This window comes from Lissotriton vulgaris, chromosome 2_1 (assembly GCF_964263255.1).
Source record: "Lissotriton vulgaris chromosome 2_1, aLisVul1.2, whole genome shotgun sequence".
Taxonomy (NCBI): Eukaryota; Metazoa; Chordata; class Amphibia; order Caudata; family Salamandridae; genus Lissotriton; species Lissotriton vulgaris.
This window is the reverse complement of record NC_141687.1, coordinates 1171065941-1171093522: the sequence shown is the minus strand read 5'-3', so window position 1 is coordinate 1171093522 and position 27582 is coordinate 1171065941. Positions and strand designations below refer to the sequence as shown.

The 27582-nt window shown below is 45.6% G+C and overlaps 1 protein-coding gene across 3 annotated transcripts in view; it reads right to left on the bottom strand.

Annotated features, from left to right (window-relative positions):
• The window catches only part of WASF2 (WASP family member 2), a 506607-nt gene that overhangs the window by 212289 nt on the left and 266736 nt on the right, over positions 1-27582 (bottom strand). For all 3 annotated transcript variants that reach the window (XM_086956878.1, XM_086956880.1, XM_086956879.1), the window contains one exon: positions 1622-1798. In XM_086956878.1, coding sequence (XP_086813004.1) covers positions 1622-1751 — 130 coding nt within the window. In that variant the 5' untranslated portion in view covers positions 1752-1798. The remainder of the gene's footprint in view (positions 1-1621; positions 1799-27582) is intronic.

The window sequence follows — 27582 nt, the reverse complement described above, 5'->3', positions numbered from 1 at the left end:
ATATCCTGTAAAAAATTAGGGCTTTGAATTTCACCCTGCAACATCGGAGCAGCAACCAACTAGTCAGGTGGGATTAAGCCCGCTCATGAATACGAAATATGAACAGGCCCAAAAGAGGCGTCACCATACGTTGAAGAAAAATCTAGTACCGGAGAAGACTGCAATCAGTAATATATTGATCTCCAAACAAGAATTTTCTCAAAGTAAATTTGGCACCAATTTGTGTTTCTCGTTCTTTTTATCCTCTTCAGTGCGCTCTTCACATTAACCCAAAATGAACTAGGTTCTACATCTGATTTAATTTTGAAAACGTTATACGGACTGGATGTAGGACGGAGGAGGGTATGGTTTTGGGAATCAATTGTTCCAAGTAATATCAGTTTATAGGCATGGGATAGAGACTGATTCAGCCTTCAAAAGAAGGGATCTGTCAAGTCCTATCAATATACTTTATGGGTTCAGCTTCATATGCCTAATCTACGCCAGGATGGCTTGATATTTCTTGGTGCGTTGACCACACCAGGTATGAAAGAAAATTCTCCTGTCAAGGTTCAAAACCATCTCAACTTAGAAGAGAGCTTTCTTCAGCACCAGACCTTTCCTTGATAAGACTGGAGATGATAACCCCACGACTTACAATGGATGTCAGTACAGAATGAAAAGACATGGCTGTACTGAAGATTTGAAGGCATTCTATAGTGAGAGGTACGTGGTAGAAGTGGCAAGGTGTTCTTTGGTTGTTCCACATTTGAGAAAAGAGTGCTCACAATTTCACAAACACACCAATCCACTGCTACCACTAAGGGAAGAGCGGCAGGAGAGGGAAAATAGTATTAAAAAAAATAATAATAATGAGGCAAGCTTGAAGACTGTCTAAAGAGAGAGAGAGGTGAAGGATTGGAAATATGTGGAGTCTGCAGTACATAAGAGAAAATGGAGTAGGTGGACAGGTGGATCTGGAAATATGCCACCATTTAGGAGCTAGTGGTAGAAGCAGAAAGGCTAGTTTTAAGCATGAAGTCTCCCACTACTGAGAAATGGTAGAAGTGGAAATTTGTGTGTGGAGAAGGGGGGATTCTGATGATAAAGGTATGGGTAACGAAATGAGTCTGGCGAGAGTGTAAATGTAGTGAGTGAGACGAGTAAAGATGTGTGCATTGAGCGTGACATGACAGAGTTGATCGGTGCACATGGGGAGTGCCCCACTGCCCAAACCACTGCAAGAGTATGTGCTAAGGACTGCATAGGAGGGGAGTCCAATGTCGAAAATCTGTAGAGTAGCAAAGCTGAACACAATGTAATTTTTTCTTACTCCAAAAACATAGGAAATTTATTTGGTGGATATTTTTTATGGCTTAGCTTCAAGACTATTGCAGCAGCGGAAAGAATAAAAATACCAGCCACGGTGAGAGACAGCAAAAAAGTATAATTCTGCCAAGCAGTTCCCCTTCCTAGATCAGTTATGCACTCCAGCAGAGCCCTTAATCTTACTCACCCTAACAGAATCCCCCTCATAATGTTTCTCTTGCAGAATAGTCCAGTATACCTTCACCCATAATCACTCAGGCAGAGTACATCACACCTCCGTGCTCGCTCAAGTAATCCCCAAAGCAGAACTCACTCAGACTGCCCAGCTGTCGGATGACATTAGACAGTGTGATGTTGGTCATGCACTCCAGCTCGCTCTGCACGCTGGGCAGGGCCTGACGGCACAGGTGCCTTGGCTCGATGTTCCTAGTCACGAGCGGCATATTGCTTCAGCTGCGGACAAGCTCCCCGTCCAAAATAATCAAGAAACCTGATGGCAAAAAAATATGAGAATTGAGAATGGGCTAACTGCAAAGAACATAATTCTGGAAACAATACACTGAACAAAAATAAATGAGTGACAAAGGTGCATTGCATGAGCAGAAAGAAAGAAGCATTCTCTAAACTCTCCATCAACACACTTGTTTCGTTTACCAATAGCTCAATCACCTAGCACACCCACAGCATTCTCCTCCGATCAACACCTTAATCTGGTTCATCCACAGTACTCAATTAGCTCAACCACAGCATACTTTCTTAGTTCACCCTGAGCATTGTTCTAGATCGCTCACAGCATGCGCACTATTAGCACACTACTCGAGCTTGCTGAAAGCACACTAGCTTGGATTACACTTGTATCGCCCGTCACCAAGACACTACCCCAATACACTTTTGCATCTCCTTACTAGCAGCCTCCTGAAGATTATTCGTCCTGTTCACCTTCCAAGCATGCCACCAGTACCACAACTCTCTAGCGCGCCACAGCACACATTTCCAGCTCGCCACCAAAATTGCCGCAGCAGGCCAGCTCCACAACCCTTAAGCTAGTCAATACCATGCACACAAAAAAATGGACAAGGAGTTGGAATCTCCATATCTGGTACAGACTATCTAGCTGCAGATTCTTTAGCTTAGAATTATCCCAACGAACCAGTTTGGATCCCCAAAATTTTCATGACCAGTACCCCTGCGTGCCGTTAGGTGGCGTCTGCACAGGAAGTGACGTGCAATGTCCCTATATAGCCTCCCCCAGCGTACTGCCGTCAGTTGCTTTTTTGCAACTTTCCACACCAGGAGAACGGAGCCAAGAAGAATAAAGACCATTGGTGTGGGAAATTAGGGCCCGGAACGGTGAAATCCCTGTCCCTAGAAATCAGTTTGCAGAGCAGGGAGGTTGAGTGGGCCGGTAAGGCATTTGCGGCTAGACAAGAGTCTCTATCAGATACGGTGTTACCGAAGGTAAGCAGATTGTCCATTTGATAGAGACTTCTAGTCACAGGTGCCTTACCTTAGAATAGATACTTTAGTAATACCTCCCCGGAGGTGGGTCTTCTAAACAATTTCATACCAAAAAGTTCTGCAGGACCAAACGAGCAAAGTGCCAATCTCGACAGACCTGACTGCCCAAGCAGCAGTATTTTGTGAATGTGTGCAAGGAAGCCCACGTTGCTGTCTGGCAGATGTTTAGGAGTGGGACTCTGGATGGTAAGAGTGTTTGCAGCCTTGGCTCTGGTGGAATAGGCAGTCAAACCCTCTGGGGGTTGCTTCTTGTCTAGTGTGTGACAGATTTTAATGCAGAACCCGATCCATTGGGAAATACTCCACTTCTGCACAGCCTTTCCCTTCTTCACACAGACATACCCCACGAAGAGTTGGTCGTCCACTCAGAACTCTTTCATGCAGTCAAGAGTAGAACAACAATGCTCTTTTTGGATCCAGACGTGAAGTCACTCCTCTTCCTTAGAAGGATGTGGAGGAGCGTAAAAAGTAGGTGTGATGAACTGCCCTACATGAAAGCGAGTGATGACTTTCAGTAGAAAGGAAGCTCTAGTCCGTAGAACCAACTCGTCTGGGTAGATGTTCAGAATGGAGGCTTGGATGATAAAGCCTGAAGCTCGGCCCTCTGGGCAGATGTTATCACCACTAGGAAGGCTGTCCTGATGGGAAGTAGCCTGAGAGGACAGTTGTGCAAGGGCTCAAAGGGAGCCCAGATCAGGAATGAGAGGTTGAGATTAAGGTCCAACTTAGGCATGTTTAAGGGAGAAGATGGAAACATATGTAGCAAAACTTCAAGAACCCATGTACGATATGGGATTTGAAGATGGATGGCTGGTCAGGCAACCACAGAAAGGCTGCAATAGCAGAAAGATAACCCTTTAAGGTGCCCAGAGTCGAGCTCTAAAGGACAAGGGAAAGAATATAGAGAAGAACCTGATAAAGTGGAGCAGAAAGGGGGTCAACCTGCTTTACTGCACACTATGCCACAAACTTGCCGCAACAATAGGCATAGACCGTTTCAGTGGAGGGAAGCCTGACTGCCAGAATAACATTGCAGACTTCAGACGGAAGGTCAGAGGCTGTCAACTGTCACCACTCAAACTCCACGAAAGAGAGCAGAGTGTTGAGGGGTTCGGGGGGAGAATACTCTGAAGGGGAAGCCTGATCGGATGACTGATGGCCATGCTCAACTGCTCAGGATAGCAAACTCTCTGAGCCCAGTCCAGAGCCACAAGGATGACATTGGCCCGGTAGTTCCTGACCATCTTGAGAACTTTGGGCATGAGTGATATGGGCGGAAAGGAATACTGGAGGCCTGAGCTCCACTCGAGACAAAAAGCATCTCCGAACAAGAGCCACCTTGGAAACTCCTACACGCAGAACTGTGGACATTGCGCATTTTCAGCAGTGGTGAACAAATCAAACCAAGGCTCTCCCCACTGCTGAAAGAAACCATGCACCACCTCTGGATGGAGATGCCATTTATGATCTGCTAGGCACCTTCGGCTAAGTTCGTCTGCCCTGGCATTCAGAGAACCCGCCAAGTGTTGCAACACCAGAGAAATGCCCTGCTGTTCCACCCATGTCCGGAGAAGCAGGGCCTCTTGGCAAAGGGTCCACGACCCACCCAGCCATGTTTATTGCAGTACCACATGGCAGCGGTATTGTTCATGAACATCTGGACTAGTCTTCCCTTGATGGAGGGTAGAAAGGTTTTTAATGGCAGCTAGATCGCCCAGAGCTCCTGAAAGTTGCTGTGGAGTCCGGATTCCGCCAGGGACCAGAGGCCTATAATCTCCACCTCTTCCAGGAATGACCCATCTGTCACTACAGTCAGATCTGGTTGGGGAAGGGAGAGAGGTCTGCCGCACACCCAATCGGGTTTCATAAACCACTACTGCAGATCTTGATCAGTTCCCTCTGAGATCTGGAACGTGTCGGAGAGACTTTCCTGATGCTGCACCCACTGGAACTTCAGGTCCCACTGTAGAGCCCACATATGCCAGTGGACATCCTCCCCAACCCTACCCAAAGCCTAGCCCTTAAGAATATGGCTCAGGCTCTGGCCTAGAAGGCATGTTACCAGCCTGAGCCAGAAGAGTGCAACAGCTATCAATCTCTGTGTTGGAGTCAGGTATCAGAAAAACTCTTGAAGCTGAGTGGTGGTGGCCCTGGATCTTGGAAACTCAGAGAAGCACTGACCCGACCAGGCGCTGGCTCAACTGCAGAACCAGGCCTCGAATGCAGGCGCTCCCTCATCTCATTGGCCGACGGACGAGGAGAAGTTGAAGACCTCTTTGACTTCTTGCTCTTCTTCTTATCCAAGTGGCCAGACGACTTAGAATGCAATTTAGATCTCGGCCTTGCTTCTGGGACCTTCCTCTCGGGTTCGAGATTGTACTGGTGTCGCACGTCGAGCCGCAAGAAGCTTGAGGGATCATTCCCTCAAGGCCTTTGGGTTCATGGTGCAGCAATCGGAGCAGGCCTTCAGATCGTGGTCGAACTCGAGGCAGCAGAGGCATACACGATGCGGGTACATCACCAATATATATCGGTGACAGGCCCCCCAGGGCTTGAAGCAGGCCATTTGGGATGACATCCATGCCACACCAGGAAAGGACATTCCTAAAAACACTTCAACAAAAGTAAAAAAAAAAAAAAGCTTAGTCAAAAAATGTCTACGGGTAGCTCTCTCCAGATCTGCGCTGACTGGTGCAGAAAGACAGGAATTGACACCAGTGCGCTCAGATGGCAGCTATATATGCACCATGCTCGTCACGTCTGGCATGGATGCCGCCAACGATGCCAAGAGGAGCCACTCGAAGCCACCTACTGGAGCGCAAGGGTTACTGCTCATGAAAATTTGCTGGATCCAGTCTGAGGGCATGGGATAACTCTCTGGTATGAAATCTGAAGCTAGAAGTTTCTATCAAATACCACTATCACAATATCCTACTTCTAACACAATTGAACATTCTGCCAGCACCCCTTCACCACTGTCCAGAATTGCTCAATATCACTACCTTAGCTCACCCAATATGCGTTCCCTCCCGTTGCCACTCTTCAAATCTTGACCACACCACATTCTTGGTAGCTCGCCACCATCACTGCCTTAGTTCATCACTAGCACATTTGCCTGAGCTTTTCATCATAACTTTCAACTAATCAACATCCTACTCCCTTAGTTCAATGATAATGACCACATTCCCTTAGTATGCCTTAACATACCAAGAGGCCTCACTCATCCACAATACCCTAACACACACAGCCGCATTCTCCCAACATATTCCCCCAACATGCCACCGTCGCATTCCCCCAACATGCCCCCGCCGCATTCCTCCAACATGCTTCACCCCCAACACATTCCCCAACGTGTCGACCACATTCTTTTACTGCACTAAACTACCCTGGCTTCCTTCAAAACAGTCCCCTAGCTCACCATCACCAGACTCCTCCATCTCATTGGAGCACTTTCCCCTACCTCTCTCCATGACACTCCAATGGCTTGCATGCTAGTCCCTCTAAGCTCTCCCCCACCACCTACCTCGCCCCACTATACTTCCCTCGTGTGCCATCAACAGACCCCTAATCAGACCAACTGCACTCTCCTGGGTCACCCATCACACTCCCCTAGTTCAAGCCACAACTCCATATCCTCAAATGTGCCCTCACTACACTCTCGTAGCTCACTCTACCACTATTCTAGTTTTCTCAAAACAATGTTCACCATATTTGTCCAGCCTTCCTCCACCACATTCTTTTATCTTACCACATGACACCACTGTAGCTTGCCTACTGCGCTCTTACCTCGCCCCCACCACATTTTGTCAGCTCACATCCATCTCAATTCCCTAGCTTGCTTCATGTAAACACTTCTAGCGCAAAACCATCAAACTCATCTAGGATGGTAACACCAGAACCCTCCAGCTTATTCCCCCACATCCCCTAGCAAAGTCCAGCCACATTCCCACATCACACACTACCACATTCCACATGCATGCCACCACTAGCACCCATGTCACATGCTCAGTTAATCATCGGAGAACCAGTGCCTCTCCTTTCTCCAGGAACTCCTCTGGCTCTCTTGCCTTAGTATACTTCCTCAGCAAAACTACTCTCTTTTCAGCACATTCTCCAAGTTAGTCTTATGTATTAACATCTCGCATTTCACTTTTTGTTACTGTGTTCCCTTAGTTCAAGCCTAACCTAATTGTAACTCAATTCATACACATCACTCTGGAGTTAATCTTAAGAATACCAGAGCACGACTGTCTACGCGGTCTCACAACACAACCCACAGCATGCATCACTAGCTCACCCCAAACATTTTCCCCTTGAACCCGTGTTCTTGTTTAGTGTTTGGAATGTGCAAACAAAAGGAAGAGGCATAGTTTCTAGGCACAGTAAACAAACCATGCATAATTAATTAAACCGAAACATTAACTGAAGTAAAAAAGAAGCCAACACAAAATGAATAGACAAAATAGAGAGTGGCCTTAAAAGGACAGCAAACAAATAACTGTATGTACAACACAAAGATAAAATAGCCCTGAAATGGAGAAGTTGTGGATGAACGCTAGTGTTGATTTTCAGGTTGTCACATACTTACCCACCTTCCTCTCCTCCAATGCCTATATCTTAACCCCTTCCCTGCTGGCCCGTTTCCGCCCCCGTGCGGTAAACAAACGAACAGGGGCGGGCCATGACGAACCCCAGCCGTTATCAGCACACGAGCACCGTCGTTTTTGGAGTTGCTTCTTGAGACAACCAGAAATTGAGTATTGTCTGAGTACATCCGACTTCACTTTAATCACATAAGCTGTGAGAAAAATCAAGTAGGTTAAAAAGGCGAGGCAGCCGAGCATTCTCCCACACCTCAGACCACACCCCTAGCTAGCACCTTCAAATATTGCTCTAGCCACCCTCTTTTGTACACCACCTGAAAACGAGTCCCTCTTCTCTGCCACTACACTCCTCTAGCTCACTTCGTTGTAGTGCAAGGTCTCCTCATCTTCCATAGCGCAGCCCCAAGCTTGCCCCTTTCAGCCAATGACTCAAGCTTGCCCCCTTGCAGCCAATTCCCCTAGCTTGCTTTCCCACCACATTCTCCAACTATGTGCCTGAACAATGTCAACAGGTGCTGCATCAAGGAGATACATGCACCAAAACAGAGCATGCACAGTGTAGTGGCTTCCTAAATGTGGACAAGAGGCTGAGTTTTCCGCCAGGAGGCGACTGATCACCGAAGGAATCAATAGGATAAACCAGTCTTTTAACTCTCCTCTAACTCCTCTTCAGATATTTGGTTTGATTGGCAACTTGAACTGTTTGCAGACTGTTGCAAAACTGACCAGACCCGACGACCTAATAGTGATCCCAAATATATAGGAGTAGTACATACTGCTCCTGGGGCAATAGGACAGCGGCCTATAGAATAAGTACACCCTGCACATTATTTTGGTCTGCCACACCGCAAATTGCCCTCGCACACACTTAGAATAATGACTCCAGTCACCCTGATAATACCAATGCAACATATCAGGCTGCATAATACCATGAGTCACTGGTTAGGTGGGAAACCGATGGAAACCTCATGTTCAAGCCTAAACTCTAATGGGAAAAAAACTGGCCACTCGCTGCAGCATTAATAGGCAAAATACAGCAAGCAAAGCCAAGCGTAGCAGACCAAAAGTGAGCAGCGAATCCCAATCCGCAGGGTAAAGCCATGCAGCAAACACCATAGTAGATGGGCCATAGGTGGGAAGCAGAGGCAGGTGTGAAGGCCAAACGTTGGCAAGCTACATAAGAATAAGGTGGACAGAAAACTCCAGACTGCACGGACGAAAGAAAGATGGACAGCATAGCCCAAGCCAGGAGCCCAGTAACGGTGAAGCCCAGCTATGTAACCAGGTGAAGCAAAATAAGTCTAGCAAATATAGGAGATTTCCATAGAAGACCCTACTGGCAAAAAATACAAAGATGGCATGGAGGATTGCAACCTGCTATCCCTGAACAGAATGTAAACGAAACACAGAAATGGGAGAATTTCAATTGACCTAAGAGCCAACTAAGAAATATCCTAGTATTCTGAGTCACAATCGCAGATTAGACAGACCTGGACCAATTCCATCACCAAGGATTACGCTTCGAATCAGGTCGACCTCTAACTACCCTAAAGAAAGAGGTAAAGACGTAGTGCTGTGTCCCTGATTGAGGAGCACCCTCAAAATCACACACTAGGGTCTAGATATTAAGGGACTACAAAAGAGAAGCAGAATAGGAATCAAAGTAATATCCATGAACTAAACTCCAGCATGCATACTGAAGCCAGGACAACATTTAAAGACAAAGCCCAGAAGTTCAAAAACAAAATGTAAGCATAGCAGTGACAGTGATTATCGATAACTATTGCAGGCTGGAATATCAAGAGCACGAGTTAAGAGGGACAAATAAAAAATCCAAGACAAAAGGAAATTCACGGTCCTTCAATCTGACTAAACAAAGGCTAGGGAAATCTAGAGTACCAAATGTATCCTGACATAATGCAAGGCAGCAGATCAGGTGCTACGGTCAGGTTCCAGCCCACTAGATGGAGAACCGGTGAAAATCCGATCTACTGCCATGGCCTACCCAGTAAAAATCATTATTCCTGACCTTGATTCAATCTCCAGCACAAGCACACCCCCTTCGCTCTCCCAACCACAATGGCCTCACACTTCGTCCTCCTAGCTAACATCAATAACCCAATCCTCCCAGACGACTAGCACAATTATCTACCAATATAATTCATCTCAAACAGCCAACCGCATCTCGTACCTTTTAACCCCTACACCCCAGACTTGTCACCTCGTTCCTAATAAATGTCATTCACTTTTCCCAGTAAAATATACCTTACTCCTCCACATACTTAAAGGCAGCACACATGTTATTCGAAAAATATGATAATTAAGTCTTTTATAGCGTTTTCATTTTCTGGTAGATAACAAATTCCTCTGCTTGTATTACTTATTTTTCATTTTTTTGTTAGCCTTTGTCTTACTTAAAAAATATTCTGAAGGGTGACAAACCATGAATTTCAGAACACATATCCCACTAGGAGATTTAAGTACTGTCCATATAGGAATCTGCATAATCCCAAAACGTGCAATGCGAACGGTTGCATTTTCTTGCTCATAGAAAGGAACACATGCAAACTTTCACTTTTCATATTCTCTGTCAAACTTGCACTTTGCATATTCTCTGTCAAAACATAAAAAAGCATGTAACTTTCAGTCCTCTAGATCGCAAACTATACTATAGTTTTAAAAGCTAAAGGCAATTTTAAGAAAAATAAAAGCTTGCTTTAGCAGTAAAAATATTTACAAAAAAGTTAAGAACAAAAAAAATGAAGAGCTTCGATTGTTTCTCCTAGAAGAACTTGATACATCACTAGTGAAGAGCAGTATTTTTTTTCTTTTTTGAAAAAACAATAAGTCTATTAAGAAACCTTGAGCCCACGACAGACATGCACTCAATGAACTACCAGCCCATTTTCATCCTCCTGTATTTCTCTGTAATTCTACAAAGAATTATGTTAAAAGAATTGTCAATGTCTTCTGTGCAAGGACATACATAGCTTTCTTAAACCAAGATTCTGCATGCTGCACTGCATTGAGGATGCGCAGATCCATATCCCCACCATCACATCCTCTCCCTAACTCATCAACAGCCTTTGAGCTAGTCAGCCTTGACATCCTCAGTAGGAGTTTACTAAGCCAAAACAACCCAGAGAGTGTTCTATTTTGGTTCTCCTCCTACCTTGCAAACATTAATATACGACCGTCTACAGTCAAGCTGACTCAAACCCCAACCCTATGTCAGTGGTATTCCCATAGCTCCCCCTCTCGCAATATAAAGATTCACTCAGCAACCTCCTAAACTCATTCAATTGCTTCTACCACATATTCACTACCAACATCGAAATAAACTTCTTAGCCCCCTTCTTAGGTCCCTCAATATCTTGGAGGGTGTGATAAGCTAACTAAGAACAGTTGAGTATATTGACATTAAACCAATCATCGTCCAGTGATCACTTGCCCAATAGGATACTCTTCGGACCCTTCGCTTTGAATTTAGGTTATCTACTAAAACACTACCATCTATTTTTTTCCTGCCACATACCTAGCGAATAATCAAGGGAGCATGCACCAATCCCAGCCATACAGAAAAGGGAAGGAAGCCAGAGGTCTAAACCGCACGATCAAGGGAGGCTGCGAAACAGGGTCAGACACTCATAACAGAGCTTGAAGAATACGTTATTAACTTTAACAATCTTTCTGGTGGACACTCTGGCTACCTGCAAAATCCTCACCACTTTAATCATCTCTACTTCAGATAGGACATCACACAGCCACAAAAGGTGCAACCCCAGCGCACTGATGCCAAGTCCCAGTCTTTTTTTCCATACCAGCAGAGGCGATTACCAAGCTGACAAAATTGACAGAAACTGCAGGATGCCAAAACTAACTTAGTAACTTAATAAAGGATGCATGAGCACTTGTCAGAACAGTAACGCATGCGGGATTGGTGCGGAATCTGAAGATCGAGTATCCCCCAGTCTGATCAGTGCCAAAGGTAACTAACTTGTTCTTTTGATGGATACTTCTACCAGCACAATCCTCACTTCTGTAATCAATACCAAGTGATGCCTCCATGGTGGTAGGTCTGAGGAGATAGTAACAACTGAAAATTCTGCAAGACAGATCTGGCAAAATGGCCATCCCTGCAAATTTCAGACTTGAGGCAATAATGCCTGGTAAAGGTTTGGACTGCAGTCCACATTGCAGCCCGGCAGATTTCTAGGATTGTAACACCACAGGAGAACACTGAAGCAGCAGCCTTGGTTGTGGTGGGATAGGAAACTGATTCCCTCTGAAGTTTCCTTTGGGGCAACAGCATAGCATAATTTGATGGGCAGCATGATATGATCTGCTTGTAAATAGCCTGCTTTTCCTGGTGGCAATTAAAAGCTGACCATCAATCAGTTACACACAGGGCCTGCCAATGTAGAAATGGAGGGCCCTGCAAGGTTCCAGGCGGTGCAGTCTCCTCTGTGTGGTGAGGTACGAAGGTGGGTCGAAGGTAGTTAGAGTGATGCACTGAACAAGAAACAGAGAAAACACCTTTGGTAGGAAAAGAAGCCTTAGTTTAAAGGACCAGTTTGTCTGGGATAAATCAAGATAAAGGACAAAGAGTAAAATCTTGCAACTCACTAATATGCCAAGCTGAGGTAATGGTAATCAAGAATACTACCTTTAAGGTAAGCAGTCACAGAGGACATCTGTGCATGGGCTCAAAGGGAGAACCAGTCAGGAACTTGAGCACCAGGTAAAGGTCACATTGAGGCATGGAAAAGCATGAAGGGGAAAACAAAAAAGTCAACCCCTGCAGAAAACAAGCCTTGCTGAGACAAGGAAAATGCGAAACATTAGACAAATGCAACTTGAGGGGAAAAATGTCTTTTTAGGCGCAGCAAGAAATTAAATGGGACCAAAGTCTAGAATAACAGAAATCTGGCAGAGGAGCGGCAAGCTGACAAGACGATGTCCATTTCTGCAGGCAGGTCCAAGAAGCTCAGATTGTCCCACTCTATCTCAAAGTATGAAGCTGGAGGCTATAGAGATTAAGATGCAGAATCTGCCCATCCAATTGCAACATGAAGTCAATCCTGAGTTGAAGAGGAGGGCACACAGACAGGCTGAGCAGATTGGAGTATCACACCCTCTGCAGCTAGTCCAGTGTGACCAAGTTCATATGCGCATGGTTCAGACAGAGCTTCCTTGGAACACAAGAAGAGTAGTGCAGCTCGAAGTGCCACTTCTGGAGGAATGCCTCAGCAGGGTCCAATGAAGAGGAAACTGCGGAGGGCAGAACAGAAGGCAGTGGCTGTTCTTATGTGTGGCAAAGAGGTTTACTAGAGGGCTGCCTCCAAGGGGGTAGTTGAGCCACTTCCTGTTAAAGATGCCAGTGGGGGGGCGGCAGTAAGGGACCGACTGAAATAGTCTGTCAGTACTTTCGAGGGGTTGGGAGCCCATGGTTTCAGCCTTAGTGCCTCCAGAGACATAGGACAAGAGCCTATGTTACTTTGTTTGGTAGTGTACCACAGTGCGGTCATGTTGTTCATCAGGACATGACTTGATCTATTGTCAATGGAATGTAGAACTGCCTTGAGAGCTAGCAGAATAGACCAAAGCTCAAGTAGAGTGATGTTTTATTTATGCTACTTGGGAGACTACAGGCCTTTGACTTTCAATTCATCGGGATAACCCCCACAAAATGTGGTCTTCCACCAGCCACGACCGGAGGTCTTGAGCCACTTCCAGGGAAATTTCAATGTTATTCATCAGGCGTCCCCAATGCCAGGCCCACTGAAAACAGAGGCACTACTGAAGTGCAAGCAGGTATCACTGTGCGTAGGGAAGACTATAAGAGCTCCCTCGCACAACATTGAGATCGTAGATTGAATGTCTCAACCTCGCTGGGGAGGTAGGAAGGACAAGGTATGTGTGTGTGGGGGAGGGGGGATGAGTGTCCAGCTCTGTCCAATTCAGACAAGAAGCTGGGACAACCGGAGGTGTAACTTTGGGAGGTTGGTGGAAAAAGATCAAGCTGAAGAGCAAGGTGATTGTGGCCTGCATGTATTCAGACACCATCTCTGGCGAACCAGTCTGCAGAAGCCAGTCAAGGTATGGTAATACAGAAATCCCGGACCTGAGAAGATGCACTACAACCAGAGACATCGCCTTTGTCAAGACTGGAGGGGCTGAAGACAGCCAAAATGGTAGGACTGCAAATTGTGGGTATTGACCACCACAAAATGCAGGTACTTCATGTGCGACTGCAGGATAAAAAGACACATACTGCAAGTCAAGGGACACCATCAAGTCTTCCAGTTCCAGGGACAAATGACCTATGCAAGGGAAAACATCTTGAACTTCTCCTTGTGGAGAAAGGCCTTCAGAATGCAAAGGCCCAAAATGAGAAAAAGGCCACTGTCTTTCTTGGGAACAAGAAAATAAAATAGAATAGCAATACTACCAGATTTTGTTAGAATCAAATATATGCCCCCCTCGATCAACAGAGAAAAAGCTTTCTGCTGCAGAATGTAAGCAAGGTCCTCTGAGGTGACAAAGGGAAAGGGGGGGGTACGTCCTGGAATGGAAGGGCTTAGCCTTGTCCACCACCATGGACCGCTGGAAGACCCAGAGTCCCATGGTGGTGGACTGCCAGGGGTTCAAGTAAACAAACACCCCACCCCCCTTACAAGTTGCACATGCTGCCCCTAGAACAAGCTAAATCAGGTTTGTGGGAGGGACCAGAGAGGAGGAAGAAGCTGCCTCTGTCTTCTACATACTTGGCAGCCGCCACACACCCGGTAGCAGAGAAAAAAATGGTTGGGTTGCTGCGGGGGCTGGTGCCACCAACAGAGCCATAGTCAAACTGTGCTTGCAATGTTCCAGAACCTAGTCAGGCTTGTTGCCAAAGAGGTGAGCTCATTGAAACAGCATATATATAAAACAAACCTGAGTCAGGATGGGCATCAGATGGCAATAGAAAAGCCAATAGATCGCATCACTGAATTCACTGTATACAGTACAGAGTGGCAGATAAGTATGCCCAGGTCTTGCCCATCACCCACAGCTTCCTCAATGTGATCATGAAGGTGACGGGGGAGCTTCAGAATGACCATCTGCACCATTTCTCATTCAGCAAAGGTATAATTGACCAGAAGGAAAAATGTGTTTGTGAAGTGAAGGGCAAGGCTCCCCAGAAAGAATACTTCCCGCCCCATTGCCTTAAACCTTTTTAATTTCCTCTGTCTATAAGTAGAGGAAACAAATGTAGGGTCCTGCTTAGAGGAAAAGGAAGGCTGAACAACAAAATTCTCCATGGAAGGCTGAGCTGTCTAAACCGTTAGATCCTCAGGCACTTGGCTGGATTGGACAGTGTACTACCTGGCACTTCAGCGCAGAAACCAGTTTGCTCCAAGCCACCACAATGGAAGACAAGGTCTTGTTAGAGGGAACAATGACTCAACAATGGAAGATACTGTATGCAGAATTTCTGTGAGGTTAGCCTTGTTTTCCTCCAAAGGCAATAGCAACTCAAGAACATCGGAGGTCTTGCTCATTACAGCTGTGAATGAGGCTACTTCCTCAGCAGGAGGCCTCTCCAAGGACACTTCAAATTCACCTCGAGGGAGACATCCAGGCCACATGGCCATATAGTGACCACTATTGTTCCTAGTAATGGGAAGGCAATTGCAAGCCTCACTGCTATCATCATGGTAAACCATATTTGGCATCTGAATCGGGTCTGAATCCAAGACAAATAGATCCCAAAGTCTGCCAAAATATTCACCAGGCAAAGGCATGAACAGGGGCCATTCTTTCATCAACTGCAGTGTTTGAGCAAGGATCTGACCAAAATATCCTTTGACTTTGGATAAATAAAAAAAAAGAATTTTACTGATCTGAAGTCATGCCGTTAGCGTCAAAGACAGATCCAGTTTTGGAGAAACCAGTAAGGCCTTTGGCAGAGGAAGCGGTTTGGCCAGCATCAGTAGGTTGTCAAGAGGCTAAAGACTGTTGACAACCACCAGGGATTGAATCGTCGACGGAAGCCAGGTTGGAGCCCACGACGACTTCTTGGAGTGAACAAAATGGAGTGGAAAAGTGCTAGCATAACCTTGGTGAATGTTGCAATCTGTGCAAGGTCACTGAAACGGAGTAAGGGGTTCTGTGGAAGCTGAATCAGAGATCAAATACTGCGCTGGTTGAATCACTGCCAAATCAGTCTCCAAAGACTACTTTAAGACCAGAGTCAGGAAGTTAGACCGCCTACTGAAAGACCTATCACCTCCAGAGGAAGTGTAATGCGGAAAGTGAGGAATCCCTCGTGTGGGGTTTCTTGGTCTTCTCCCTAGAAGGCGTGTCCTCGTTTTTAAAGGCAGTTGCTTTGCAGCTATCCTGGCCGAAGTAGGAACTGGATCTGAAGTGACTACATCAGTGGTAGCCTCAAGCTTGCGTCATGAAAAGTTTCACTAACCGCTTCTTGATGGCCTTGACATGCATGAAACCACACTTATTACATGAATCTGAGTGGTGTTCGGGCCACAGGCACCGGAGATGGACATCATGGGCTTCCAAAAGTTCAAAAGTTTATTATGATTTGGCTCTCATTGAGGGCCACATAAATAACATACATATTAACATAGCAATAATACAATCATGGGCTTCCATGAGTGACACCTATTTGTGACAGGAGCAACATGGTTTGAAGTAAGGAGATTTTGAGTCAGATATACTGCTCAAACACTGAAAAAAAGAGTACAATTTGGGAAGAAATGTTTAGTGAAGACCCACTCAGGTGTAACACATGGCGAAGAAAAAATATAACAAACACCTTGTACTGCTCCATGATATCCTACCCGGTGTCTATCCTGCTGCTTTTGGGACTCAAGAGAGCCAACTCATTTTCATGACCCAGTGTGGAGCCTAGAGGAGATTGAAGAAGCACGTACTCTCCAGTGTGAAGTATCCATCAGAAACAAATTGTACAACACAACTATAGGAGATTGATGAACAAGGTCTCAAAGACCAATAAAAGTGAGCACAAAGAAAATCATTCCCAACTACACCATAACATTTTGAGGAACAAAACCCAAAAATACAACTAATGGAGGAGGGGGAGCAAGGCCCAAACCACAGTAAAACTGTAGAACAAAAACCAAGCAGACACCCAAATGAGTCTGAGCAACAAGGCTAAACACATCTCAAGGAAGGAAAAGAACAATGCCCAAAACAAAGAATATATGAAAGGTAAGGAACAAGGAGCATCTATGCAGCTTTAGATGCACATGGAAAAAAGTTGCCAACCACACAACCAATGGATTCCGAAGAAGGCAGACCAACGAGACGACCAAAGGAGTATGTTTAATAAGGTCAATCTAGCCAATCACTGTTACATGGGGAATGAGGTGCAACCACACAACTAAGAAATTGCAAGGAACAGCGTTGCATCCACACAACCTTGTAAACTTGAGAAACAAGAGCATTGACATGCAAGGTAGTCAGAAAAGCAAGCACCAACAAGCAACCAGGGGAGCCTGTGGAACAATACCCAAATAGATCAAGAGATTTTCAGGATCAAGGTTTCAACCACACAACCTAGGGCATCTGAAGAACAAGGACTAATCATACAACCATGGGAGTCTAAAGAACAAGAGCTAGTCATAAATACAAGGGAGCCCACGGAACAAGTTCTCAACCACATAACCAAAGGAGCTACCAAAGGTTCAAGATAACTAAGACTCCTTTGGAGCAAGTGTCAACCAAACAACTGAAGGAATACGGGGAACAGAAGTTTCAAACACATAACCAAGAGAGACTAAGAAAAATAACCAACTATACAAGCAAGGAAGACTACGAAACAAGGAGAAACCATGTAATGAATAGTGGGAAATAAAATGAGAAACATACAACTAAGAAAGCTTAAGGATTAATGTGAAACTACACAAGAGAGCCAAAGTAACAATGATCGATCAAATACTTGATCATTCACTTATTGGACAGTTCCTTACTAATTACCTGCACTAAATACCTCTCATAGTACAGTCCTACAGGGCCTTACAATATTTTGTTGTCTACATATTGTTTTGACAATATGATTCAACTAACTAAACTTTCTCTGAAAAATAACTTGGCAGATAGCACACAGGTAGTATAGTACTAATGTTTGAGTCATTAACAGCTTTTACTCGGGGTTCCTGTGTGAACTCTTTACGATAAGTGGTTTCCATACCACCTTGGCCTGCAAAAAGGTCACCAAGCAGCCAAGCACAGTCACAAGTTACTAAGTACGCTCATCCAGAAAAGCGTTACTATGCATCCACCCTGAAACGAGTTGCATGATAATCTTCTTAAGTGCATACAGCACTGGGGCACAAAGAGTACAGAACCATCTTTCTCCTGCCAGAGTTGTAAGAACCATCTCCTTGTCAGAGAACCAGGTCAACAGACCCGTCACTTGGGTTGTGCCATGGTAACAAGTAAACGTTTTTAATTTCCTCGCAGTGCTGGGAACAAAGGTAGGCCAGGACTCTCACTAATGGTGACGCGTGGGGTTCACAAGCCTTTTTATTCTGAATTTGTTTGACTTGGCTAGCGTTTGTATTGCAATAATGTAAAATCTAATCAGTGTTATCTAAATATGCTAGGGTATAAAAAGTCTCCACTATCATAACTGCCTATTTTTATACTGATTTGAGGGGTGCAAAACGGGATAGACCCCTCTTATTCCCAGAGAGTCATTGGGCAGGCCTGCTGCACTTCATTCACATCTATTGTTAATTTGTATAGCTCTCAAGGAAAGGGGTGGGTCAAGGAGAGTGTTGCATACCTATCAGTTTTCCCTTTCTTCACAGAGACAATATCTACTGTATTTATACATTTTGGGGCTTATGAAATCTAAAAAGGTGTGCTTCCAAATTAGGGAGTTGAAGGTACAAAACGCACCCTTACAATCCAAGGAGCTTACATCAACAAGGAGCAAGATGAAAGAAAGAGTGAGGTAATATTACAAAAAAAACTAAGGCCTTGAGATCAAAGCAATGACTATATGATTAAAGGAGATCAGATGGGAGTCCACAACGAAATTACCAAAGAAACCTGGAGCACAAAGCCAGGCTCAAATAACCCATTAGTACAGGGCCCAATTGGTGAACAACATGATAATTGTTAACAAAGTTACAACCAAAACATCAAAGTAACTTGGGGTATCCAGGACAACAAGGAGCTCTCCGGTACACCACCGCATCCAGAAGAAACACAAGGGAGCTCAGGTAACAGAGATGCAACCAGACAACAAAAGGAGCTAAGGGTAATAGGGCCAACCCAAACAAGACCAGATGTGCAGAGGATCCAGGTAAAACACAATGAAAGCTGAGACAATAGTCTAGAGCCAGGCAAGCTCATGTGGGCAGGTACCCAAACTACCACCAATCAGAGCATATTCAGTTCCTAGGAACATGGTCCCAATTGGACAAGCACACGAATGAAGGAAAACAACCAGAGGAAGCTAGACATGACCAGTCTTGCAAATTGGAGACACCTTAGTGCAGAGCAGAAATGCAAATTTTAGAGCCAACAGGGACAACCAAAGAACCCTGGTAATCAACATGTTCCTGCAGCCCTTATTAAGAAACATTAAAAATACCCACAATCCCAGCCATGGTACTGCAATAGAGCAAATTACCATTAACGACCCACTGAGAAATGGCAGCGATCCTGGATTTTAGTGCTCTTGCATGTCACTCTGGCCAGGAGCCCCAAGAACACAGAAACCTTTTACTAATAACCCCCTTAATAAGTGTTGCAGAGCCACTAATAGCGCGTGCTTGTTCTGAAGCGGTCTCCTAGACACAGCGGGTGAATCAGACTCAGCACTCTGCAAGAAAAAAAAACACGTTTCCTTCTATTGCCTGGGGTTGCTAAGTAGAAAGCGAGAGAATTCTCATGACTTTCATGCATTTTCGAACTGCAGCATATGCTCGGGGTGGCAATTTCCCCTCTCAGCTAAAAACAGACCAACTCTTGTGCAAGGTCTGAATAAGCACGGTTCCTGCACCACTCTCCTAATGTCTTGAGCATTAAAATGCAGCCAATGGCCAGCCTACGCCCGAGACCGCCATCACCCCAGGGAGCGGTTGAGCACGCTCTTAGCAGCACAATGTTCTCAGAACAGGATTAACTGTGGGCTACAGAGCAGCGTCATCAGAACACTGATAGAGCAGCTCTCAGCACAGAATTTTTTTCTTTGCAAACATGGGTTCCGGACGTTTAGAAGATGGACCCACGGCAAGATTCTAGTCTGTAGCGAGCTGGACCACTTATTCCTAAAGAATGTTACGCTACAGTGCAAGAGCTACAAAGCTCACTATCCGAGAAGAATGCAGTCTCTGAGAGGCAGTTCTGCTCCTACAGAGGGACTTCCAGGGGTGGTGGAGGTGGGGAAAGAAGGAGGACACTCTCCGTCAGGTGAACGCTAGTGATCCCCTTGACCCGACATGTTAGCATGGAATGTTGCAGGATGTACAGGGCTGGTGTTGCATGCCTTTACAGCTGGGCCAAGGAAAGAGGAGAGGGCAGATGCCAGGTGCCCAACTCTGACCATTTCTGCCCCACATGCCTGCCAAACGTTTCATTTGCCCTATTCCTGGCAGCACAGTTCCCACCTGAACAGTATTTGTTTTTTAATGTAGCTGGTAAGAATAACCTAGAAAATCATATAAATGTGTTGTCTTCTTTGAACTATAAACTTAAAGAAACAAATACAAGATGGAAACATATCAATGTATTTTTAAAGCAAGACAGGGTTGACTTGAAAAAGACATTGAGGATTTTACACAAATGATATGCAAGTAGACTCTCGAGGCGCTTCCAGAAGTTCAAGACGTGTACTAATGGGAGGGATTTTTCTATGAAAAAGGTGGGAACAGTGGGGGCGCAGTTCAACCCTTTCACCCCACACCTACACATCGGGATGCAGAGGCCGTGGAGGGTACGCCTCGGGTGATAGGCCTTCGAGGTTGCACAAGGAGGTAAAGAGCAGGCAGCTATTCTGTTTACAAGCGAGTCAAGTGATGTTTTCTTTGTTTGAGCAATAATGATGACCAGCCTCCCAGGCCTCGACGATTTTGGAGCTAGGCGCAGGCACGGCTAAAAGTCTTTAATAGTCAAGCGGCTGCTCCAAACCCTGCCTGCTTTACACAGGCTAAGGACCCGCAGACTCCATGCTGCTCCCTTAGGAGGCTCCAAGATGATGGACATTCGCCTGGTTGCAAGGCGATGAAGGCATTCCTTCAACTTGGAGCTGTTGCACCTTTACTCCCCGTTTCCTTTACGTTGGTCAATTTTTACATCTATGCTCAGTTTTTGTTTTCTGTATTAGTTTTGTTTCCTCAATTCAGCTTTTGTTCTCCAAAAAACCCACTTCTCTCTGCTCCCTCTCTTTTCCCTCCCATTTTCCCCTGAAATCAGGTTTTCCGTGCCAATTTGGTTTGCATATATAGAAGAGTTTTCTCATTTGTGCTAATATCAATGTTTTCAGTTTGCCCTTCCTGCATTTTTTTCTCCTTTTGTTTTCCGTACACCTTTTCTTCTTACTGCCCTTGCAAGTCCACTTTTGTTCTCTGCATCCATCTTATCTTTGATCCCCTTTATTATTTCCTCTTTCCCACCTTGTATTGTTCTTGCCCCGCTTCTCATTCTGTTTACCAATTCCATATTAGTCTGCAGGCTTGGATGAGGTCTCCTCTTTGTACTGTTTAGCACTTTTTATTCTTCCTCTTGCTCTTTTGTTATTTGCCTTCCCTCTAACCTTAGCTCTCCAATTTGATCCACTCACTATAATGTTCACATTTTATTTTTTCCACGATTACAAGTTTGCTTTTGATTCAGATCCCCTTTGCTCTGAATTGCCTGTTCTCTCGACCCCTTTGTTCTTTCACCTGTACCCATTTTTTGTTTCCTGCTCCTTGTTCTGTTTTTTTTCTTTAGTTCTGTAACTTTTATTCCCTATTTCCCCTTTGTTCGCCCAGTCTTTTTTCCAAATTTGCTCTGTTGTATTCTTAACTGAAACCTTGGTTATCCATTTCTCTCTTATGTTCCTTTTTGTTCCCTTACTTCATTAATTATTTTTACACCCTTTTAATCTGCACCTCTTTTATTCTCTGAACCATCTACCCCCCTGCCCCCGACCCATCCTTTTATACTTAATGTACCTTCCTTCTGGTTTCTCCCATGATCTTCTCACAGTTTAAAACCACCACTCTTTCCTCTACCCTACAGACTTGTCGAATCCATTTGTTTGGAGAGAATGAGCCCATTGGCCACTTGGTCAACACTTTGGATCTTGTGTCTCTAATCCTTAACTTTTGTTTATTTATAAAGTTTTATATAGCACAAACAAGATCCCGGTGGATATCAGAGCGCTTTACAATAGGTTGGAAGAGAGGAAAAACATGAAATGTACACAGCAATTGTAAAAAAAAAACAAAAAAAAACGATAAACACTGAAAACTTTGTAACCAATTTTAGATGACCAAGTGGCATCTCTGGGTTATAGGAGCAATATAAGCACTTGAGGCTACATAAGGATTTGTACTCATTTTCTAACTCGCACAGAAATGTTCAAGGATTCATAGTCACTCATCATCCTTTACATCCCTGGACAGCATCGTTAATTTGTTCCCTAGGCTGGCTTAATTTAGTCCTATGACCCCCACCTTCCTTCATCACATCCCTCCTTTTCCCACACTTTCTTCCTTCTTTCTTTCTTGCTTCTATTGTCCCCTATCATCCCTTTCGTCTATGCTACCCCTTTGAGCTTTTTCAGAATCCTCACTTTTTTTCATCATTAAGTAACAAGTTCAGATTAGTTACTTACCTGTAATCCTAGTTCTCTTCCAGGGGTATCCTCATCAAAGTCATAAGCATTAGAATATTCCCGCCCATGTGCGGGACCCCGGAAACACTATATTATATGTGCCCCACATATATATATAAATATATATATTATATATATATATATATTATATATATATAAAAAACATGCAATAGCAGCCAAATAACATCAGAGCTGAAATATGCTGTGAAGAATTTCCACCATACATGAATAATAAGCATTAGAAACATGAGAAATAACACCAAAGATTTTTTAGAAACTGTTTTAATGCTCAGAAAGCAGTAGAAATTCTCATAAGTCACTGGAAGAATAGGAAGCTCCCAGGCTGCATTGCAAACACACAGTATAAAAAGACTGAAAAGCTAATCTGTAGCTGAATAGCAATAAACTGATACAGTGCCTTTAAGGCACTCATGACCCCCTGTATCCCATCATGCCCCAGGGGTGACAGTTAGGTCAGTTGTTCTTTTCAGAGACTGAAAAACAAACCCAGTAACAAATAGGTTAACAATATCTCCTTTTTAAAGAGTATCATTTGCCCGGGGAGGCGGGAGGGTTGCTTATGACTTTGATGAGGATACCCCTGGAAGAGAACTAGGATTACAGGTAAGTAACTGATCCTTCTCTTCCAGGGGATCCTCATCAATAGTCATAAGCATTAGAATAGAATAGCGAGCCTCTCCTCTTCCCTGCAGGCAAAGGAATGATAAGACAGTAATCTCATCAACAAGTCTGAGTAGACTATAGACTACGCAAAGAGATTCCTCAAGGAGGCTTGCCCTACTTGAGTATCGGCCCTGGAATCAGATTCGAGACAGTAATGCCTCGTAAAGGTATGAACCGATTTCCAGGTTGCATCCTTGCATATTTCTGGCATTGGAATGTCATGCAAGAAAGCTACTGTAGCGGTTTTCCCTCTAGTGGAATGCGCTTTGGGTGACACCAACAAAGGCTTGCCTGCAAGCTGATAGGCCAATTTATTGCAAGAGACAATCCAACTGGAGATGGACCTCTTGGTCGCTGGAAAACCGGTCCTCATTGAACCATAGTTCACAAACAGTTGATTTGTTTTCCTAATCTCTTTAGTCTTTTCCAAATAAAACTTGAGCACTCTCTTAAGATCTAAGGAGTGAAGTGACCGCTCAGCAGGGGTCGTAGGATTTGGAAAAAACGAAGGGATGGAAATGGACTGATTTATATGAAAATCAGAAATTACTTTAGGCAAGAAAGATGGATGAGCCCTTAGGACTACTCTGTTGTGGTGGAAAACAGTATATGGTTCCTTTGCACAGAACGCTTGTATCTCGCTTACTCTGCGCGCAGAGGTAATCGCCACCAAAAAGGCTGCCTTCCAAGAGAGATGTTGCAAGGAGGCCTTGTGGATGGGCTCGAAAGGAGGTGACATTAACCTGGATAGAACCAGGTTTAATTCCCATGGAGGAGAAGGATTTTGCACAGGGGGATACACTTTTTTCAACCCCTGGAGGAAGTCCTTAACCACTGGAACCTGAAAGAAAGAAATCTGATCAGGTGATTTTCTGTATGCTACAATGGCTGACGAATGCACTCTAATAGAAGTGTACTTCAAACCAACAGCTGCCAGGGAAAGGAGGTATGGCAAGATGACGTCCTCCTGCCCTTTAGTCGGATCTAAGTGATGATCCCTACACCACAAGTAAAACCTTTTCCACTTGAACGCATAGGACGCTCTCGTGGAAGGCCTCTTAGCCTCCTTTAAAATCTTCATGCATTCGGGAGGCAAGTTCAAATGTCCATATTTCAGGATCTCAGGAGCCATGCTGTTAGGTTCAATGATGGGAGGTTGGGATGCATTATCCTACCGTTCATCTTGCTCAACAGGTCCAGCCTGCAAGGGAGGCGTTTGTGTGGACACACAGACAGATGTAGAAGGTCCGGGTACCACCACTGCCGCGGCCAATCCGGAGCTATCAGGATCATTTCCATGTTCGACCTGAGGAGCTTGGAAACTACTCTCGGAATCAGAGCCAGGGGAGGAAACGCGTATGCGAATGTCCCTGACCAATCCATCAGTAGAGCATTCCCCTGCGTTCCTGGCCGGTGGAACCTGGACGCGAAGGCGTGGCATTTGGCGTTTTCGTCGTCTGCAAACAAGTCTATGGATGGACGACCCCAGCAACGAAAAAGCTCTTATACTACTTCGTCGTTTAGCACCCAGTCTGGCTGATCTTCGAAGTGCCTGCTGAGTGCGTCTGCTTTTACGTTCAACTCGCCCGGAAGGTGCACTGCCACCACTGTGAGGTCTCGAGAGAGAAGCCAATGCCAGATTGCCTGAGCCTCTCGAGAGATTGGACGAGATCTTGTGCCTCCTTGTTTGTTCAGATAGAACATGGTGGTCGTATTGTCCGTCTGAACTAGGACGGAGTTGGACTCGATCGCTGGAAAGAAAGCTTTGAGAGCCAGGAATACCGCTCTGAGTTCCAGCATGTTGATGTGGTATGTCTGCTCCTGCGCAGACCACTGGCCTTGAATTTGAAGCGGACCCATGTGTGCTCCCCAGCCTTGCAGGGAGGCATCCGTCACTATAGACTGGGAAGGAAAGAGTTGGTGAAACGGTAGCTCCACCAGTACATTCTTTCTCCGAGTCCACCATTTGATGGCATCTTTCGTGGCCTGGGAAAGAGAGATATGATCTTCCCAGCGTCCTGTCGCTTGGTCCCACTGGTCCTCCAGAGCCTGTTGAAGAGGACGCATTCTCAGCCTGGCGTTTGGGATGAGAAAAATGCAGGACGCCATGGAACCCATCAGGGATGCTACTTGTCGGGCTGTTGGAAGCCGAGACTCTAGCAGAATCCCACATTTCTGACTCATGGAAAAAAGTCTCTTCTCCGAAGGAAACGCTTTTCCCAAGCTTGTGTCCAGAACGGAGCCTAGGTAGTGGATGGACTGTGTAGGCCGCTGGACTGACTTTTCCAGGTTCACATGGAGGCCGAGCCTGTGTAGCTGGTGCAGGCACAGTTGTAGATCGTGCGTTACCTGTACCGGAGATGGGCCTTTTAGGAGCCAGTCGTCTAGGTATGGGTAAATGAAGAGACCCTTTTTGTGAAGAAAAGCCGCCACCACTGCCATGCATTTGGTGAAGAATCGTGGTGCGGACTTGAGACCGAAGGGTAACACCTTGTACTGGTAGTGCTTGTTCCCTACGACAAACCTCAAGTACTTGCGATTTTGTTGAGCAATTGGGATGTGAAAGTACGCATCTTGCAGATCCACCGAACACATCCAATCTCCGGCTTGAAGATGTGGACATATTTGGTGAAGTGCTAACATGCAGAACTTTTCTTTGACAATGATTTTGTTTAATAGTCGTAGATCGAGTATTGGTCTGAACTTGTCCTTCTGATCTTTTTTGGGGACAAGGAAGTATCTGGAGTAAACTCCCTTTCCTCTTAGAGCGGGAGGAACCTCCTCTATCGCTCTTTTTTGCAGTAGGACTTTCACCTCTCTTCGGAGCAAGCTTAGCTGGTGAGGTCAGGAGCTCTTTGGAGGAATGCTCTTCGGAGGCGCACGGAAACGTAGCTTGTATCCATTGCACAGTATATTCAGCACCCACTGATCCATTGTGATGCTGACCCACTCTGCCAGGTGTTGTGAAGCACTTCCTCCCACTTGAGTGGGTAACGGAGCCAGAGGAAGCCACTGCTCAGGCCTTTCCTCCTCTTGTGGTGTTAGAGGATTGGTGGTGACCTCCTCTACCTCTGCTGGGCTTGCCTCGAAACTGGGGTTTTCCATGGTTCTTACTTTGGGACCACTGAGGGTTTGAACCCTCTGTTGAGCCCCTCTCCGCCTGTTGGTCTTGAAGCGGCGCTTGAATTCTTTTTTCTTCTCCAAACCCACCGCTTTCACCGTATCTAGTTCCGTCTTCATTCGGGTCATCTCTTCGTCAGCATGTTCCCCGAAGAGAGCGGAACCCGAAAAAGGGAGATTGAGGATGCAATGCTGAGCATCCGGCTTCAGACCTGTAAGGCGCAACCAGGCCGACCCTCTGGCACAAACCCCATGTGAATAGGAATGCGCCGCAAGCACTGCACCATCCGCAGCCGTGCTAATCATCTGATTCGCCACCAGACATCCTTCTGTCACAGTCTCTTCAAAATCCTGCTGGTCCTCCTTTGGCAGTTTGGATTTGAACCTTTCCATGGAGTCCCATAAGGCCCTGTCGTATCGACCCAGAAGCACAGCCGCACTAGAAACCTTAAGAGTGGAAGCAGCTGAGTTGCAAACCTTGTGACCCCAGGAGTCTTGAGATTTGCTGTCCTTGTCTGGTGGGACTGAAGAGGAACCAGCGACTGCATGAGTCTGCCACAATTACAGAGTCTGCTGGAGGGTCAGATTTTACAAAAACCGGGTCAGAAGATGCCGGTTTGTATTTCTTCTGAATGCGGGCAGGCACCGCTCTGATAGCCGCTGGAGTTAGGAAAACCTCTTTGACAGGATCCATAATCCCCGGGACTAAAGGTAGCAGAGGACGGGAGATGGCTTTCTTGTGTAAAGTCTCAAAAATGACTGTCGTTGTTACTTGAGGGACAGACATTTCAATGTTCAGTTTCAGTGCTCCTCTTTGTAGGACATCCAGATACGTGCCAATGTCATCCACTGGGGAGGATCTGGACGTAGGACTGTCCGTCAACGTAGGGGAGTAGTCCCTCTTGGACGACCTGGTAGAAGAGGTAGATGAAGTAGACTGAGTTCGTCGACGTCTACGGTGAGCACTGTGTCTCCGCTACCGCAATCTCTTTGAACGCTCCTCCCGTCTAGGAGAGCGAGATCTGATCCGATCTTCTGACCGAGGTCTTCTTCTGGGAGATCGGGATCTTCTGGGAGATCTGGTTGGTGTTCTCACAGGTGATTTGCGCCTGGGAGGACTACGCTTGTCCATCTCCTCTACCAGATTCTGAAGAGGAGACCTGTGCTGTGGGCTGGCATATTCTTGCATACGTCTGGTAGCCCCAGAATTTCGCCAATGGTCCAAAGACTTGTACCATCTAGGTGAAAGTCTGACTTGCTCGGCCGAAGGATCTGGCCGACGTTCAGGAGATCTGCGCACAGGTCTTCTGGACCTTGAAGGTTCCGTTGAGGAGCCAGAGGACCGTGAAAAGGGATGACGGGAAGCAGACTCCGTTACCATGATCGCATCTGAATGCCTCGACGTCGATCGTTCTTCCCTCTCCGTCGAACGCCTTCGAGGAGTCGGCGGGTCAAACAATCTCGACCTCGAATGTCTATGTGAGGATC